At 50.1% G+C, this 14858-nt stretch overlaps 1 protein-coding gene across 3 annotated transcripts in view; it reads left to right on the top strand.

The window, feature by feature from the left end:
* Mindy4 (MINDY lysine 48 deubiquitinase 4) overlaps positions 1–14858 on the top strand; it is a 107435-nt gene that overhangs the window by 57932 nt on the left and 34645 nt on the right. For 2 of the 3 annotated variants that reach the window (XM_087907459.1, XM_087907461.1), the window contains exons 8-12: positions 1924–2040; positions 2541–2629; positions 11364–11465; positions 12809–12872; positions 13733–13798. In XM_087907459.1, the coding sequence (XP_087763585.1) occupies positions 1924–2040; positions 2541–2629; positions 11364–11465; positions 12809–12872; positions 13733–13798 (438 nt within the window). The remainder of the gene's footprint in view (positions 1–1923; positions 2041–2540; positions 2630–11363; positions 11466–12808; positions 12873–13732; positions 13799–14858) is intronic. The other variant, XM_087907460.1, reaches the window with a different exon arrangement.

Raw genomic sequence — 14858 nt, 5'->3', positions numbered from 1 at the left:
CCTTATGGCCTCCTTGGCAGAGGTTCCTGTGTTCCTCAGCATCCTTAATTGCCAGGGTGGCTCGCCCCTCCTTTGGCTAGAGCCTCCTGCAGGATGAAGTGTTGTTCCTGTTGTTCCTCACCAGCCTTTCAGCCAGGATCCAGAACGAAGCCTAGACGTGTCTAGAGATACAGCCATCATCTTTCTTGTCCCACTTAACTGTGTGTTCTCAGCATATAGATCCTGATGTAAAAGATTTTTCTAGAGGTTTTGTTTCCCCTTACTTTTTTGTTCCTCTCTGTTCCCCTTTCAGCTTTTGAAGTTACAGTGGGCTCGACACATAGGAGGGGTCCCGATCCCGGATACCATCTCTAATCATCTGTAGCCATAGGACCATGGACCTCTCTGTACAAACGCATCCACTTGGTGCCGAGCCCTTAGAGGCCCCCAGAGACTGCCCAGTAAGAGCTGTCCCAAACCAATCTGAGAGAATGAGTTTCACAGAAAGGAAAGGACATGCTCAGGCTTCTGGGCCGTTAAACACATGGTGTGTCCTGGAACTGTCAGTCTTTGACCAAGACAATGGCAACAGATCCACCCAGAAGACCCAAGTCTGTAGTTTTTAGGCGGGGGAAGAGCATTCCAAGCACACTCATGGTTTCACTCGGCACAGAAGGGGAACCAAGCCCTGATGGATGAATTCATTATCCAGTGTGCTGTCGGCCACATTTGGTGATGACAGATAGACGCATGTCTATGTCATGGAATTCCTTGTTCTAAAGGAAGGGATGAAAGAATTGACAGTGATCCAGGTCCACAGGAGGAGCCTGACCTTGAGAACAGGCTTCAGGGAGGGGCCGGAGACCAGCCCGCTGGTCCTAGAGCCCTCTTGAGGCTTCAGAGAACCCCACCCCTGGTTGTAAAACGGTGATGGAAAGCCATAGACTATCCTGTGGGGTAGCAGAAGGTAGGGCCTGTCAGCATGAAGCATTAGTATTGCAAAGTGGACAGAGGTGCATGGGTTGCTAGAAAATGGACCACAAACTGACTGTCCTCTGAAGTCTAGAGATGCTGGAGATCTGGAAGAATGGGAGGAGGTAGGAAGCTCTCTGGGCAGTAGAGCTTTCCATAAGATTTAGAGGGAGATCACTTACAGGTGGCATCCTAGAGGGAATTCATTCTCTACAGAAAGCTAGAGAACATGCTTTTGACTTTGCTCAGGGCCCTGGTCTGTGTTGGACTACTCATACCTGCTGCTGTGATATAGAAGCAGCCATAGACAAAGTATAAACAATGCCCATTGTTGTTAATAAAGCTTTATTTACAAAACTAGGTAGGTGCCAGATTTAGTTTATGGACTATAGTTTGCTAACTTTGTGCCAGACTTGTGGCTCTCAAACCTTGCTACAAAGTGGAATCACTTGGGTTAATTTAAAATATGATAATAGGCCTAAGACAGGAAGCCATGGCTTTCATTTTTAGTGTATTAAAAAACCAAACAAACCTATGGATACCGGCCTCTCATCCTCAGGAATGTGGATTGAATTGACCCAGCCCATGGCCTACGCATCAGGATTATTTTTAGTGCCCCTAGATCATTTTAATGTGAGGTCAGGCTGGAAAACTTACAGTCTTTCTGAGGGGGGATCTGAGGCCCCCCAGGATCTCTGGTGAAGCCAGAGTTTTATATTTCAAGGTCTGTGTAAGGAAAATCTTGGCCCATGTTAGCATGGACTGGTGTGGTTTACAGATGTTCCAGAGGTAAGGAGGCCCTTAAGGTCAGGTTTATCTTCCTCAAATATGAGAAGAATGGGCTTGCAAAATAGAGACCACTGCGAGAAAATGTACTTTCTAGAACCCACGACCGACTCCTGCAGGGCCTGTGCTGCAAGCCTTGTTATTGTTTATTTTACAAACATCCAGTGATACGCTTTTCCCTCCCAGGAGATGAAGACCCTTCTGTTTGGCTCTACCTTTTGCTGCTTCAGTGAAGAGTGGAAACTTCAGAACTTTTCCTTCAGTGACATGGCCTCATTAAAATATGGCATTGTGCAGAACAAGGCACGTTGCTCTTGGGGTCCCCAGGGGTTTTTCTTCTGGGGTGTCCCACACAAAGTGGGAACACCATGCACACGGTGACCTCTGAGAGCATCAGTGGGATGACCCTGCAATTACCTGGTTGTCCCTTGGGGCAGGCAGTTAAGTTGCTAGAATGAGAAGGGCCACTGTGATCCTTGCTTCGAGAGTCTTCATAGGCCGAACCTTGCTGAAGATCCCCTGTGACTGGGGCTAGAGCTGGTGGGTGGAATGGACAGCTTCTTGGGGCCATTTTCTTCTTTTTCTTTCCTTTTTTTTTTTTTTTTTTTTTTGGTTTGTTGAAACGTTGTTTCTCTGTAGCTTTGGAGCCTATCCTGGAACTCGCTTTGTAGACCAGGCTAGCCTAGAACTAACAAAGATCTGCCTGCCTTTGCCTACCAAGTGCTGGGATTAAAGGCATGTGCCACCACTGCCCGGCTCTTGGGGCCATTTTCACTGGTAGTGACATGTGTCTTTCTCTGCAGGGTGGTCCCTGTGGGGTTCTGGCGGCTGTTCAAGGCTGTGTGCTGCAGAAACTCCTGTTTGAAGGAGACAGCAGAACCAACTGTAATCTGTAAGTCGGTGCTCATCTTCCCTTCCCAAGGCTTCTTTTGAGTGTCCAGAATAAATAAGCAAGGAAGCGTGGGTGTTCCCTGATAGTTCCCATTTCCTGGAGGTCAAGACAGGTGAAAACAGGGCTCCTGCTGGTCTGGTTAAATGGACATGGTACTTTTGCTTCTATGAGCAGGCAAGGTTGGTGAGTCATGTTTTGCTCCACTCGGCAAGTAACTGAAAATGGCTTGGCAACTTTACTGCCTCCTCAGACCCCTTCTTCACCCATAAGCATCTGCTGACCCTCTGACCAGGTCCAAGGCTCGCCCTCCCCTATCTCTTCTCTGTCAACAACCAGAACTGCACATTCCAGCTAACTCCACTGTGCATGACTTTCTCCCCTTTGTGGCTGTGTATTTTCCATTTCACACGCAAGGTATTTGCACCTAGGCACCCTGCTCATCCGTCTGCATGTCGTCAGCACTCCTCGAACACCTCTGTGCAGCGAGGGAAACCAGTGCTTTTTCTCCCTCCTCCCACCAGCGGTGCCGACCAAGAGGTTTGAGATTTGCTATTGATTTCTCATGAGGCCAGCACTGTCTCTGCTCTCCAGAAGCACTTGACACTCCTGACGTGACAATATCTGCTGAGTTTGGGACCCTTGCCACCCTCAGCAGAGCCCTTGCCTATTTTCCTTCTTAGCTTGGACCAGAAATCATAGGACTGTGCTAATGGTGCCCTTCCCCTCATTGCTGCTAGAGTTGAACAGGAGAGCCAGACAGGTGATGATGGGCCATGCATGCCGCCAGAAGTGGGAGAGCAGGCTCCCTGCAGCTCCATTTGGATCTTACTGCTGTCTTCCGAGGGAAGGAAGCTCCTTACTCTCTCCATCACACATGCATGTCATATTTCAGTTCCTTTACATTTTCCTGGCACTCAGCATGCACCCTCAGATTCTTTCCCCATGGGCCCGAGCAGCTTGTCTGCTGGCCCCTCTCACCACCCTCAAGGACGGCCTCCCTTGACCTCCAGGGAGGGTAAACCTGTGCCTTGCTTCTAGTTACACCATCACTCACTGTACACTTGTTCATCGGTGCAGTTAGGTGTCCATATCTGCCTCCTCCCGAAGAACACAAGCCCTGTGAGAACAGGGACTTACTTCCCTGAGCTGCCTGGTCCACAGGCTGGTTCCTGGAATCCAGCACAGTGCCTGGACCACAGGGCAGGCCCTTAGGATTTTTGTTGAATGAGTGGATGAACAGTGAATGAGTTGTCCAGACAAACAGGGAGGGGAGGCAGAATGGTATTCCAGTAAAGAGAACAAGATGTGGAAAGACCCTAGGGCAGGGAGAAGAACAGAGGTTGCCTGAGGTGGCCAGCGATGGGGTAGGGCCAGGCAACCAGACGGGCCTATGAGCTCTTAGAAGTTCTAGCAACTTTGAGTAAGTCTTGGCCCTGGCCCGTGTGACTGCTGTCTCATGACGCCTGTCAGCCCAAACTCCTTCAGAGCCTCTCTAGATCCCTTGCTTTGGACTTTTGGGGAGTCATACATAGATGGTTTCCCAGTAGTCAGATGCTATGTCCTGGAAGTGGGATGCTGCCCACGATGGAAGCTGTCGTAGTTTCTTACAGCCCACAGGGGAAGGGAGCCAGGGCTGTGAAGGCCCTTCAGGTTGGAGCCTAAGGTTCTGCTGAGTCCAGAGAAAACCCTCCCAAGTGGTGGAAGGTGATGCTCTCCCTCACGGTCCTCACTTGTTTAGCACATGTCAAGCACTGCCTAGACCTGTAGCAAGACTCTAACTGGTCTTAATAACAAAACCCAGAGCTGAAAGATCAGAGAAGTCTACGAAATTCTCTGACCGAATGGGGTATCCTGTCTCTACAAATCTGCAAACTGAATGCCATCTTTATGAAACTGCAGACTGAATCTTGAGCTCCTGTCTCCTCCACCTTATATCCCTCTCTCTGCCCAGCCATATCACTCCCTGTCTCCACCTCCCTAGTGCTGGGATTAAAGGTACTTGGCTCTGTTTCTCTTTTAGATTTGATTCAATTTTGTGTACTACAGGGTGGCCTTGAACTCACAGAGATCCATCTGCTTCTGCGTCCTGAGTGCTAGGATTGAAGTTTTGTGGCACCACTGCCTGGCCTCTATGGCTAATTAGTGTGGCTGTCTCCTCACTCTGATCTTCAGGCAAGCTTGCTTGCTTTCTTCCTTCTTTTCTTTTCTTTCTTTTCTTCCTTCCTTCCTTTCTTTCTTTCTTTCTTTCTTTCTTTCTCTCTCCTTCTTTCTTTTAAACTCTTCATAGAAAAATTTTCAAAAATGTTCATCAATATCCTTAGAAACTGCATGTCAAAAATGCCATTTCAGAAGGCAGTATTGACAACTACTTTTAAGCCCCAACATATATTACCAGAATGTCCAATAAAAAGAATTCAAGCACATTGTGAGTGAAAGCCAAAACCACTATAGGTTCACTGGAAAGTGAATTTGGTCTTTCTAGTAAAGCTCAATGTGCAAGCTTTATTTATTAAAGTACAAACAAAATATCACTACATAGGCCTAATCTGTGCACTGCTGCGTGGGCAGCTTTCCAGGGCTCTGCTAGGGAGAGGAGCAGGAAGAAGTGTGGCCTTGGCTTAGAGCTCCTGTGTGCTGGGACCTGGGAAAGAAAGTGGGCTCACCTGGACAAAAACCCAGAGGCCCCACCTGCAGTATTTGTATGTGGGCCCTGGGTCATGCTGGGTTCTGGGGCTGGGGGAGGGGCACACCTGGAGGGAGGAGGGAAGTGGCTGTTGGGACTTCTGTGGTGTATGAGGACTGTGTTCTGTGTGGGAGCTGTAGTGTTGGAGGCTTGTGTTGTTTGGGGTCTTGTGTGGGGGAAGGTTGTGTTGTATGTAGGGCTGTACCATGTGTTTGAATTACTGCATGTGAGTTGTATTTTGTGAGGGAAGCTGTGTTGTGTTGTGTGTGTGTGATAGTTGGGCTGTATTACATTGAGGGGGTTGTGCTGTGTGGAGATCATACTTGTATGAGAGTTATGTAATGTAGAAAAGTTGCATCATGGGATTGTATTGTATGTGTGTGTGTGAATTTTGTTTTATGGGATAATTGTGCTCTATTTGGGAGATGTGGGATTGTGTTGGCTGTCTATCTTATGTCTGAATTATGTTACGTGAAGTTTGTAGTATGCGGCTTATATTGAGAGTTGTTCTTTGAGAATGTGTTGTGGGTTGTTTGAAGGTTGTATTGTATGTGGGTTATATGGCATGAAGATTGGGTTGTATGAGGGCTGTGTTATATGTGGAAATGTGTTGTGTTGGAGGGTATTTGGGTATGTTATGTTATTTGAGTGGTTCTTGTTTGTAGGAGGTTGTGTTGTATGTGGGTTGTGTGACGTCAGTGGGTTATATTTGTGTGAGTTGGGTGACATTGTATTTGTGGGTTGTGTTCTGTGATGGTTGTGTCGTGTGAGTAGGTTTTGCTGTGTGTAGTTTGTATTGTGTGAGTGTATGGTATTGTGTCTGTGGGATCTGTCTTTGGAGGATGATGAAGTGGGCCTGGTAGCTCTGGATGCTGCTCACCATCCCTCTGCATCCTACATCCCATCCCTGTGGTCCTTGGATTAAGAGCACATGACGTTCCTTCCTACTCAGTGAGAGGGAACCCTCTGCATCCTGTATCCCTGTGGTCCTCGGGCTAAGAGCACACAGTGTTCCTTCCTACGCTGTGAGAGCGAAGCAGGAAAGCTTGGTTCAGCTCTCTGAAGTCCAAGGAAACTTAGGGAGGGATGGTGAAGGGGTGATCTGTGAAAGACCAAGGCCCTCACAGCTGACCAGCATGGACTCTTGATTGACAGAGGGCTCTAGGTAAGGGCTCTGATGCACTCCCCAGTCTCCTACCAGGGGCGTGGTCCCACTGCCTTAGGCAGACAGCTAGGGATCTGGAGGAGAACCACTGGGCCCACAGGGATTAGTCTAATACTGATAGAAGGACAGAGCAGGGGGATGGGCCGGGAGGAGGTGGAGGAGTGCCATTTGTAGTATGTGCCTCTGCCTTGCTAGTGTTCTGCAGGTTGAAGGCTCCCCTTGTCCAGTGGGTGTGGTGTGTCCTGAGAGAGGAAGGAGTCAATATGCTGGGGGTGGGGTGACAGAGAGCACAGGACTTGTGTTACTGTGGAGGTGGTGGTGGAAAAGGGCTCACATCTCTGAGTTAGTAAACACCCTTAAGTTGCACTCCTTGAGAAAATGCAAACAGAACCTTAAAAAAAAAACCAAAACTTCCAGGACCATGTAAGTGAACAGGCCCATTGAACTCAGCCCATCACGGTACAGATGAGGGAACTGCTAGCTCAGGGCCAAAGTTGGCACCATTGCTGTCAGAAGCCTGTGACATCTTGCCTATCATATAGCATGTTCCTGCACACTAGAAGCAGCGGGAACCAGAGATGGCAGGAAGAGGCGAGGCCGTTGGAGTTGGAAACGGCTGATGGGTGCTCCGGTATTCTTTAGGTTCTCTATGCACAAAGGGCTTCTCAGCAGAGCATCCTCGGCCGCAGTTTAGTAAAGCTAGTGCAGAAGAACTACTCTGCATTCAGTTTGTGTGTTGGGGGTGGGGGTTTACAATTACGTCTGCTTTAGATGTTCTGCATAAGGTGACTTATGCGCCTGGTACTGGTGGATAGAGTCATCCATGTTCCTGCCTGGACTGTGTATGCTCGGTGGCTTTGAGGCCTGAGTGCTCCCTCTTCACGCTGAAATTCCGTGTTTTTAGAAACTGCCCAGCTTCATCTGAGCAGGGGTGGGGTGGGGAGTACAGCTGCTCTTTTGACCTTGGAACTGTAGTATTTCTCAGGGTGCTCTGCCAGCCCGAAGATCTCCCACATGTGTAGCTCCTGGGTTGGGTTCTTGTACACTGGGTCTAGAGGATCTCGAGAAAGGGACAAGGCTCTAGAAGATCATAGCTGAGGGTGGGTGGCCCCTTCAGGGAAGCCAGGCAGAAATAAATGCAGCTTGGCGAGGCTGTGTGTTTTCTGTGTGGCTGTCTGGCCTCATTACGGCTCAGTCCATCAGACTGGCAACGGCCTCGCCTCAGTTCGCCCGGCAAAGCCAGGCAGCAGGATGTGGTGTTTTTCCACTGGACAGGAGCTATGCAGCTTGGCTCATCCCCTCCAGAGGCCCCAGGAGAGCCCTGGGGCTGGAAAGGCCTTTAGAGGCTGGCAGGAATGCAGAGAGGGGACTGGGATCCTGCCCCCTTACCATAATTCCTTTATGAAATCCACAGTGGGAGCACTTGAAGTCCACAGCAGGAGCACTTGCCTTGGCTCTCCAGATACAAGTTCCCTGTGGCCCTAGGCCAGCCAGTCCTCTGCCCTCCCTCAGAGGGGCAGAAATGAAGGAACCATGGCCTGGACACACTCTCCAGCTTTATCCAGAACTTTCTATAGACTTGGTTCATGTGGGTGCATCTTTGGGGACAGGTGCAATTGTCTTGAGTTAAGGTAGAAGCACCTGTTTTCGCTGAGACACTTGGGCGAACACAGGCTTCTCACCCAGCCCTTCCTCGGCACTTCAGACTGCCCTTCTGGAGGAATTAGGCTCTTGAAGAAACTTCTGTTGTAAGAGCCTGGCTGGGGGCCAGATTTCTGGTGGGAATGTGATAAGTTTGTGTCTGATGTCTAGGTAATGTAGGGCCTTCTCTGTCCCCAGGGGATCGCCAGTGAAGCTATCACCCAGTTACTGGTGAGGGTCAAGTCCTGGCTATGTAGGCAGCTACAGGTGACCAACCCATCTTTTGTTGTCACCTTTGGGATAAGTGTGTTTGTGTGTGTGTGTGTGTGTGTGTGTGTGTGTGTGTGTGTGTGTGTGTGTGTGACATAGAGAGCCCCAACAACTCTGGGGTAACCAAAATGACAGAACAGCAAGACTGAAGAGGGTGTGGGACTCCCCGCTGCCTGGGGACCAGATACTGACCCCAGACCTGTTGACTGCTGGTCACTGCACTTTCTATGATCCACTATGTTATCTAGAAAATGATCTCTCGAGGTCTCAGGAAGTCACACCTTCAAAAAGATAGAGAAGGCCAGCTGCTGACTGGAAGCTGACGTGGAGGGTGAGGGCTCTAGAAACAGGCCAGCTCAGGGAGGCAGCAGGCAGTGCCAGTGACAGGAGAGTCTGGCCCAGGGGAACGCTGCCTGGATTGTGTCACAGGATGCTTGACAGATGGGCTGCAAGGCAGGTGGCAGGTCATAAAACCGTGGTTAACTCGACTCTCCCTTGTTCCCCTTCCCTGTGACTTGGATACATCCCTTCATCCCCAAGACTGGGTTCTTCACTCTTAAAGAGGATGACATGGTGCAGAACTCCCGGGGCTGTTTGTATCAGTCTCATGAAAGATGCATAGAGAGAGTCCTTGTCATCAGGGCCAGGCTCTTGTTAGGACTCCTGTAGTAATTTTTAAAATCGTGAATGACGGGCTGGAGAGATGGCTCAGTGGTTAAGTGGACTGGCTGCTCTTCCAGAGGACCCGTGTTCAATCTTCAATAACCACATGGCAGCTTCCAAATCCACTCCCAGGGGATCTGACACTCTCACATAGACATAAATGTAAACAAAACAGTAATTCACATGAAAAAGAAATCCTGAATGTCGCTGTACTGAAAGGTTTCCGAGGAAAGATTGCATGCTTCCCCCATTTACCTCAAGTGCGGTACTCAGATGGGGTCCATGGCCCCTAGACTGTAGGTTAGGTTCCCCAGCCATAGGTGTCCCAGGCAGTGCTTCTGTTCAGGCAAACTTTTACACATCTCCTACCAGGTGAGGGTTTTAATCTGGGTGGAGGTGGGGTCACTGCGAGGAGTGGTCCCACCTCGAACATGTTGGTGAAGGTGTTCTGTGAGGTTGCAGGTATTTTAGGGGCACTAGGAGGGGAACGGCTGTAGCCGTTCGGTGGAGCACAGGCGAGAAGAAGGTAAACATGAGACGCAGGCACACAGCGAGACAGCCATGGCTGTCATTTGGGGAGCCATGAAGCCTGTTCGTAGTTTCTGAATCTAAAGAATTAACATCCAGTCCTGTTGCCTGCTGTTTGCCCGTCTCTACCATCCAGGCAGCTCTGTCCCTGGCATGGTCTCTCCTGAAATCCAGAGAACTGTTTATTCAATGTTATTTTCCTAGCAAGTGCTGACCCGGGTTGGTGCTCCTAACAGCGTAGGCCATCCGGTTTGGCGATGATATGGTCCCCATTTCCTGTGAGAAATATGACAGGCTTCCTGAGTTTGAGGAGCATCAGGCGGTCCCTGGCTTATTTTCTCCCAGCCTGAGCCTCATTGCTCGTCTTGCTGCCCCTACAGCCTTGCCAGTGCAGGAGCGCCATGTCAGCAGGGGTCAGGTGAACCCCTGTCTGTGGATGTGGCCCATGTGGTGATGCTGGTGGTGATGGAACCAGCGACTGAAAACTCCCCATGCGTTAGGGACCAGGCTCACAGGCACTGTCTTGTTTAAGGCTCCCAATACTGAGGGAGCTCACTGTCATCGCCGGTTCCAAATGGGGAAACAGGCACCACTGTGTCTTGTCACCTTTTGTTTTCAAGTAATTAGATTTTCATTTTGAATAACAGCCTGGCTGAAGGTGCATGGCTCTGTGTCCCACCATGGTAGCTGCTTCCTGATCTCCTGGTTTCTCTCCTCTTGTCCTGGCAGGATGGGATGGATCCCAGCACTCTTTTGCTCAGACATCTCAGTGTGGAGGTCAGGCTTTTTTTTTTTTTTGTGAGTGAAAACCTGGAATTCTGCTGTGTACATTTCTTTGCCCTGCCCCCAGCAGGTCTTCACCGTGTTGGTTAAGAGGAGGTTCAAGCCAGCTTCTGCAAGAATGTAGGGAGCACCTCAGAGCAGAGAGGAAAGCCAGGAGCTTAGCACAGAGGAGCCCTGGAAATGTCAAGTGGAAAGAAATGGCTATATTTGGCTGCTGCCTTCCTCCCTCTTACTCTTGCCGTGTCCCAGGAACCTCTTAGTCACCATTTTTATTGCAGGATGGCTCAGCGGCTTTAGATGTGGTGACTGAACTTCCTAAAACTGCCCTGTGCCTGCATGTGTCCTGCCTCTCTCTCTCTGACCTTCCTCTCCTGCGCCTTCCCTAGGTCCCGGAGGTCCAGCCTAGCAGCCTTTTTCCTTCCCACTTTGTCTATGCTTTCCATGAATCTCACAGCTTCTCAAGTGGTCTAAGGAGTGGCAGCCCCATCACAGCACAGCCACTGCTGCCAGTCACACACTTGTTTCAGTTGGCAGCGTGGCAGCACCCCTACAGCCATCCCTGAGTCTGACTTCCTCACCCATAACTTGTATTTACATAGTCAGCTAGTTAGGGTGCTGGCTCCTGGTCACTTGTAGTCTTACCTGGCCCTAGCTGTTGGGACTGGCCTCACATCTGCCCATTGTGGCAGTAGTGCCAGCGTATTCTTGGCCTTGTCAGAATGAGAAGTCCTCTTACAGTTCATGTCCAGGTCTCGGCAAGCCTCTGAGGTCCTTTTTGCTCCTGTAGTTAATATTCCTGTCCCTAACCTCAAGGCTGTCCCTCAAAACTCCTCCTCTGGTCTTCATCTGTAGATCCTACAGACCCTGAAGCTTAGCCAAGGGTCCGTGGACTGCAAGGAAAGAGGAGGCATGTGCAAAGGGGCCACCTAAATATGTCTGATAGGGCACGCCTGTTCTGCCCTGTGTCTTCATGAACCTAAACATGCTCCCTTTCTCATTAGCCGGCTGCAGCCCTCAGACGCTCAGAGGACCCACTGCCTTGCCCTGGCCATTGCAGACATCCTGTGGCGCGCCGGAGGGAGAGAGCAAGCCGTGGTTGCGCTGTAAGTGGTTCTGGGGGTCACGTCGCATTTAATGCCCAGCTGATAGCTGAGGATGTCCTGGTCTTGGACAGAGAATTTGTATAACTCATGAAGGAGGATGTGCTGCTGCCTGCCCACCACCCAGGACTTGGGAAGTACAGGAGAAAGCCTGTGACCCAGGCCCTCAGTTCCCCTCAGTGTTTCCCTGATCCTGAGGCCGCAGGCTGAATCTGTGCCTCCATCCAGGACCCCAAAGTGTACTTCCCCCTGTGTCACTTGGACCTCACTCCAGTGAGGATGAGATAGAGAGGTGAGTGGCAGAGGCTGCAACTCAGATCCAGGATTCTGTTACCTTGACGACACCTCTATCCTGCCCCACAGTCCCTCAGAGTAGAAACATCACTTTGCTTGAGTTCTGTGGCTAAGCTTTGATAAAGAAGGTGGTTTGGGGAAACCAGTTTGGTTCTTTTAGCATAGTGCTTAAGAAAGGGGGCTCTCTACAGCAGACTCTGAAAGCTGTTGTTTGCTGGATGTGTTATCTTAGGAACTGGCCTTAGCTCCCCATTCCTCATTCCTGACTTGTTTAGAAAAATGGGGTGATAATGATAGCTTAATGGTTGTCAGAACTGAGTATGTATATATAAATGATGTGTATTAAATATAATAATGTTATCAGTATGAATCTTTTATTAATGTAAATAAATGGGGGATAATAAATGTGATGTGCTTAGGGCACTCTCTGGGCATCACGTGAGTTGTGCTTAGGGTGGTCGACTACTGCTCCCCACTCTATGCCAGGCAATTTATTCACATAATATAGGCATGTGACCTATTTGGCAGCTCTAAGGACAGACGGCCAAGAGCTTATAAAACAGAAGTCCAGAGAAGAAAGGTGGTTTGTCCAAGGCCACATAGAAGCTGGTGGCAAGTGGGTCCCACCCTAGATGCTACTTTTGATCAGGACTGCACTGGGCTACGCACCCGTTGTGGTTGCTGGGGGTTGTCTCAGTGGGGGCGGGGGGAGAGGCTTCTAAGGGGATGACTGGGAATCCTTGCCCTGCATGAAGACAGTGGCAAGCAAGCAGTCCTTCCTCTGCAGATGGCTTTGCCAGCTGTAAGGGAGAGTCAGGTCTCCTCCTGCCAGACGTAGACATGGTTCTTCCAAGCTCACCCACCACTCTGTTTTTCCATGCCCTGGACTCAGGGGTGAGTTCATAGCAGGAAACACGAGAAACCCTTGGCTCTGTTCTCCCTGGAGCTGCCACTCCTGTCCTCATTTATTTCATGGCACATGTGGGCTGACTGGCTGGAGGGTGTGCCCTTTCATTTGGTCGAGGACTTATGCACCTTCTTTTCCTTTTTAGGCCTTCAGGAACGCCACACTTCAGTCCAACAGGGAAATATAAAGCAGATGGAGTCTTAGAAACAGTACGGCTTTCTGGAAAACTCTCGTGCCACCTTTGGCTTTGTTTGGGGACTATCTCCTTTCATAGAAGTAAATCCTTCCCCAGCTGGGGCTGGCTGGCCATCCCTGCAGCCCTGGCCCCCAGAATCCTGCCCTTTGGGGGTGGGGACTAGGTGGGTGGCTTTGGGGATTGGCTCAGGGTCTCCTTGTCACCTCCATGTGCTCAGGGGTAGAGGTTCCCTTGGTGCTTTCAGTGCCCAGTGTGCAGTGTCCCTTGTTCCACTGGCCTCTGTCCCTCTTGTGTCTCTTGTGTCTTTTCTAGGATTCTCATGGATGGGGAGAGGCATTGGAGTGTAGAAAGTGGGAGGGGAATTGGCGACGTGGAGCAGCAGCCATGGGCCCAACCTCAGGGAAAGGCTAAGGAAGAAGCAGGAAAGGCATCTTGTGTTATTGAAAATGCAGACCCAGCGAAGATACTCGAAACTTGATACCCTTCACTGGCTATTTTTATTTTAGTTGATTTGTTTCCTGTGACCTAGCCATATGCACATGTGACTCTTGAACCCTTGCTTGATTGGATATTTTCTAGACATGTGTCTTTTGCTGACCTGCTTGAGAACAGCCTGTTAGGTTTTGACTTGGCCTGGCGTGGTGACATAGAGAAGTGATTCTTCCCTGCCCCTCCTCTTTCTTTGTCCCACTCTCTGAAAACCGGGAGCTGGATCCCTGTGAACTGTGACAGAGGTGTAAGGGGGACTCTGCAAGAGTTCACCCACTCACAAGACTCCATGCACTTATTTATTTTTTAGTAGTAAAGTCAGGGCTATAGGCATTCGACACAGTAGGGCGACATGTAGCTCACCTTGTGTGTGTTTCTTCACAGCTCACACTGTATAGTCTGACCTGCTCTGAGGACCTGGTGACTTTTCTCCAGCAGAGCATACATCAGGTATGAGCAGTGGTTTCCTTGGTGGCATGAGCATTCTAATTTCCTTATGGAAGAGGGTGGTAGGTGGACTCGTTAGTGCTCTGGTCACCTCCACCCTGGAGTTGGCAGAGAAATTGAGCAGAATGTGCTGAGGGAGGCTGCAGAAGTGTGGGTGTGGGTAGGAGACACAATTTCCATGACAGCCTTGCAGGCTGGTAGTGTTCACAGGCCCAGGGAGCTGTCGCAACTGGGCTGCAGCTGGGATTAGAAGCTGAGGCTTGGCTTCAAGGGCTTTCCCTCTGCTGAATAAGCAGCCACCCTGGAAGGCTGGACTCCGAGTCAGCAGAGAGGGTTCTAGGACAAGCTGGGAGGTGACAAGAAAGAAGCTTCCTTGGTAGGACTAGAGGGGACCCTGCTTAGCACAGGACCTCACCAGTGTCCTAGGGAGGCAGGCTGAACCATGCAGGACCTGCCCTTCACTCCTGGCTCATGGCCTATGGCTAGGTTGGACAGGAAACATAGAGGTCTTCTAATCCCAGTGGGATAAAGCCTTATGAAGTGTGTGGAGGAAGCATTGTACATTCCAGGGGCAAAGGATTTGGCTCATGGAGATAGTCAGCTTGACTTTGCATCATGCTTTTGACCCTGAGTGGCTTTGAGACTTGGGTACCATCCTGAAGCTCTCTGTACCTCAGTTACTTCATCTGTCATGCCATGCCTGAATAGCATTCATGGATGCCTCACAAATTGTTTGGGAGTTCTAGCTTTGTGGTATGGGTGTGCAAAGACGGAAGTCCTTTCTAGATTCTGGATTTACGAGGGTCAGTAAAGGCTCAAGGGTGGGAGGCGCTGGGGGTGGGGTTGAGTGGTAAGCCTAGGGAGGGACAATGGTTAGACCATTAGATGCCTCTTCTCAGTGCTTTTCCCTGAAGATCCCGAGGGTCTTGACACAGCCCCAGCAGCACCCTGACCCTGGCAGTACCAGATGTTCCCTGGGAAGGAAACAGAGTCCCACTCTCAGAATAACTGAAGACAGGCGTGAGCAATAGGCACTGGCCCCGCTAAAGCCCTTTAGTCCTAG

The sequence above is a fragment of the Myodes glareolus genome, chromosome 6 (assembly GCF_982192425.1).
Source record: "Myodes glareolus chromosome 6, mMyoGla1.1, whole genome shotgun sequence".
NCBI lineage: Eukaryota > Metazoa > Chordata > Mammalia > Rodentia > Cricetidae > Myodes > Myodes glareolus.
This window is presented reverse-complemented; position numbering and strand designations above follow the sequence as displayed.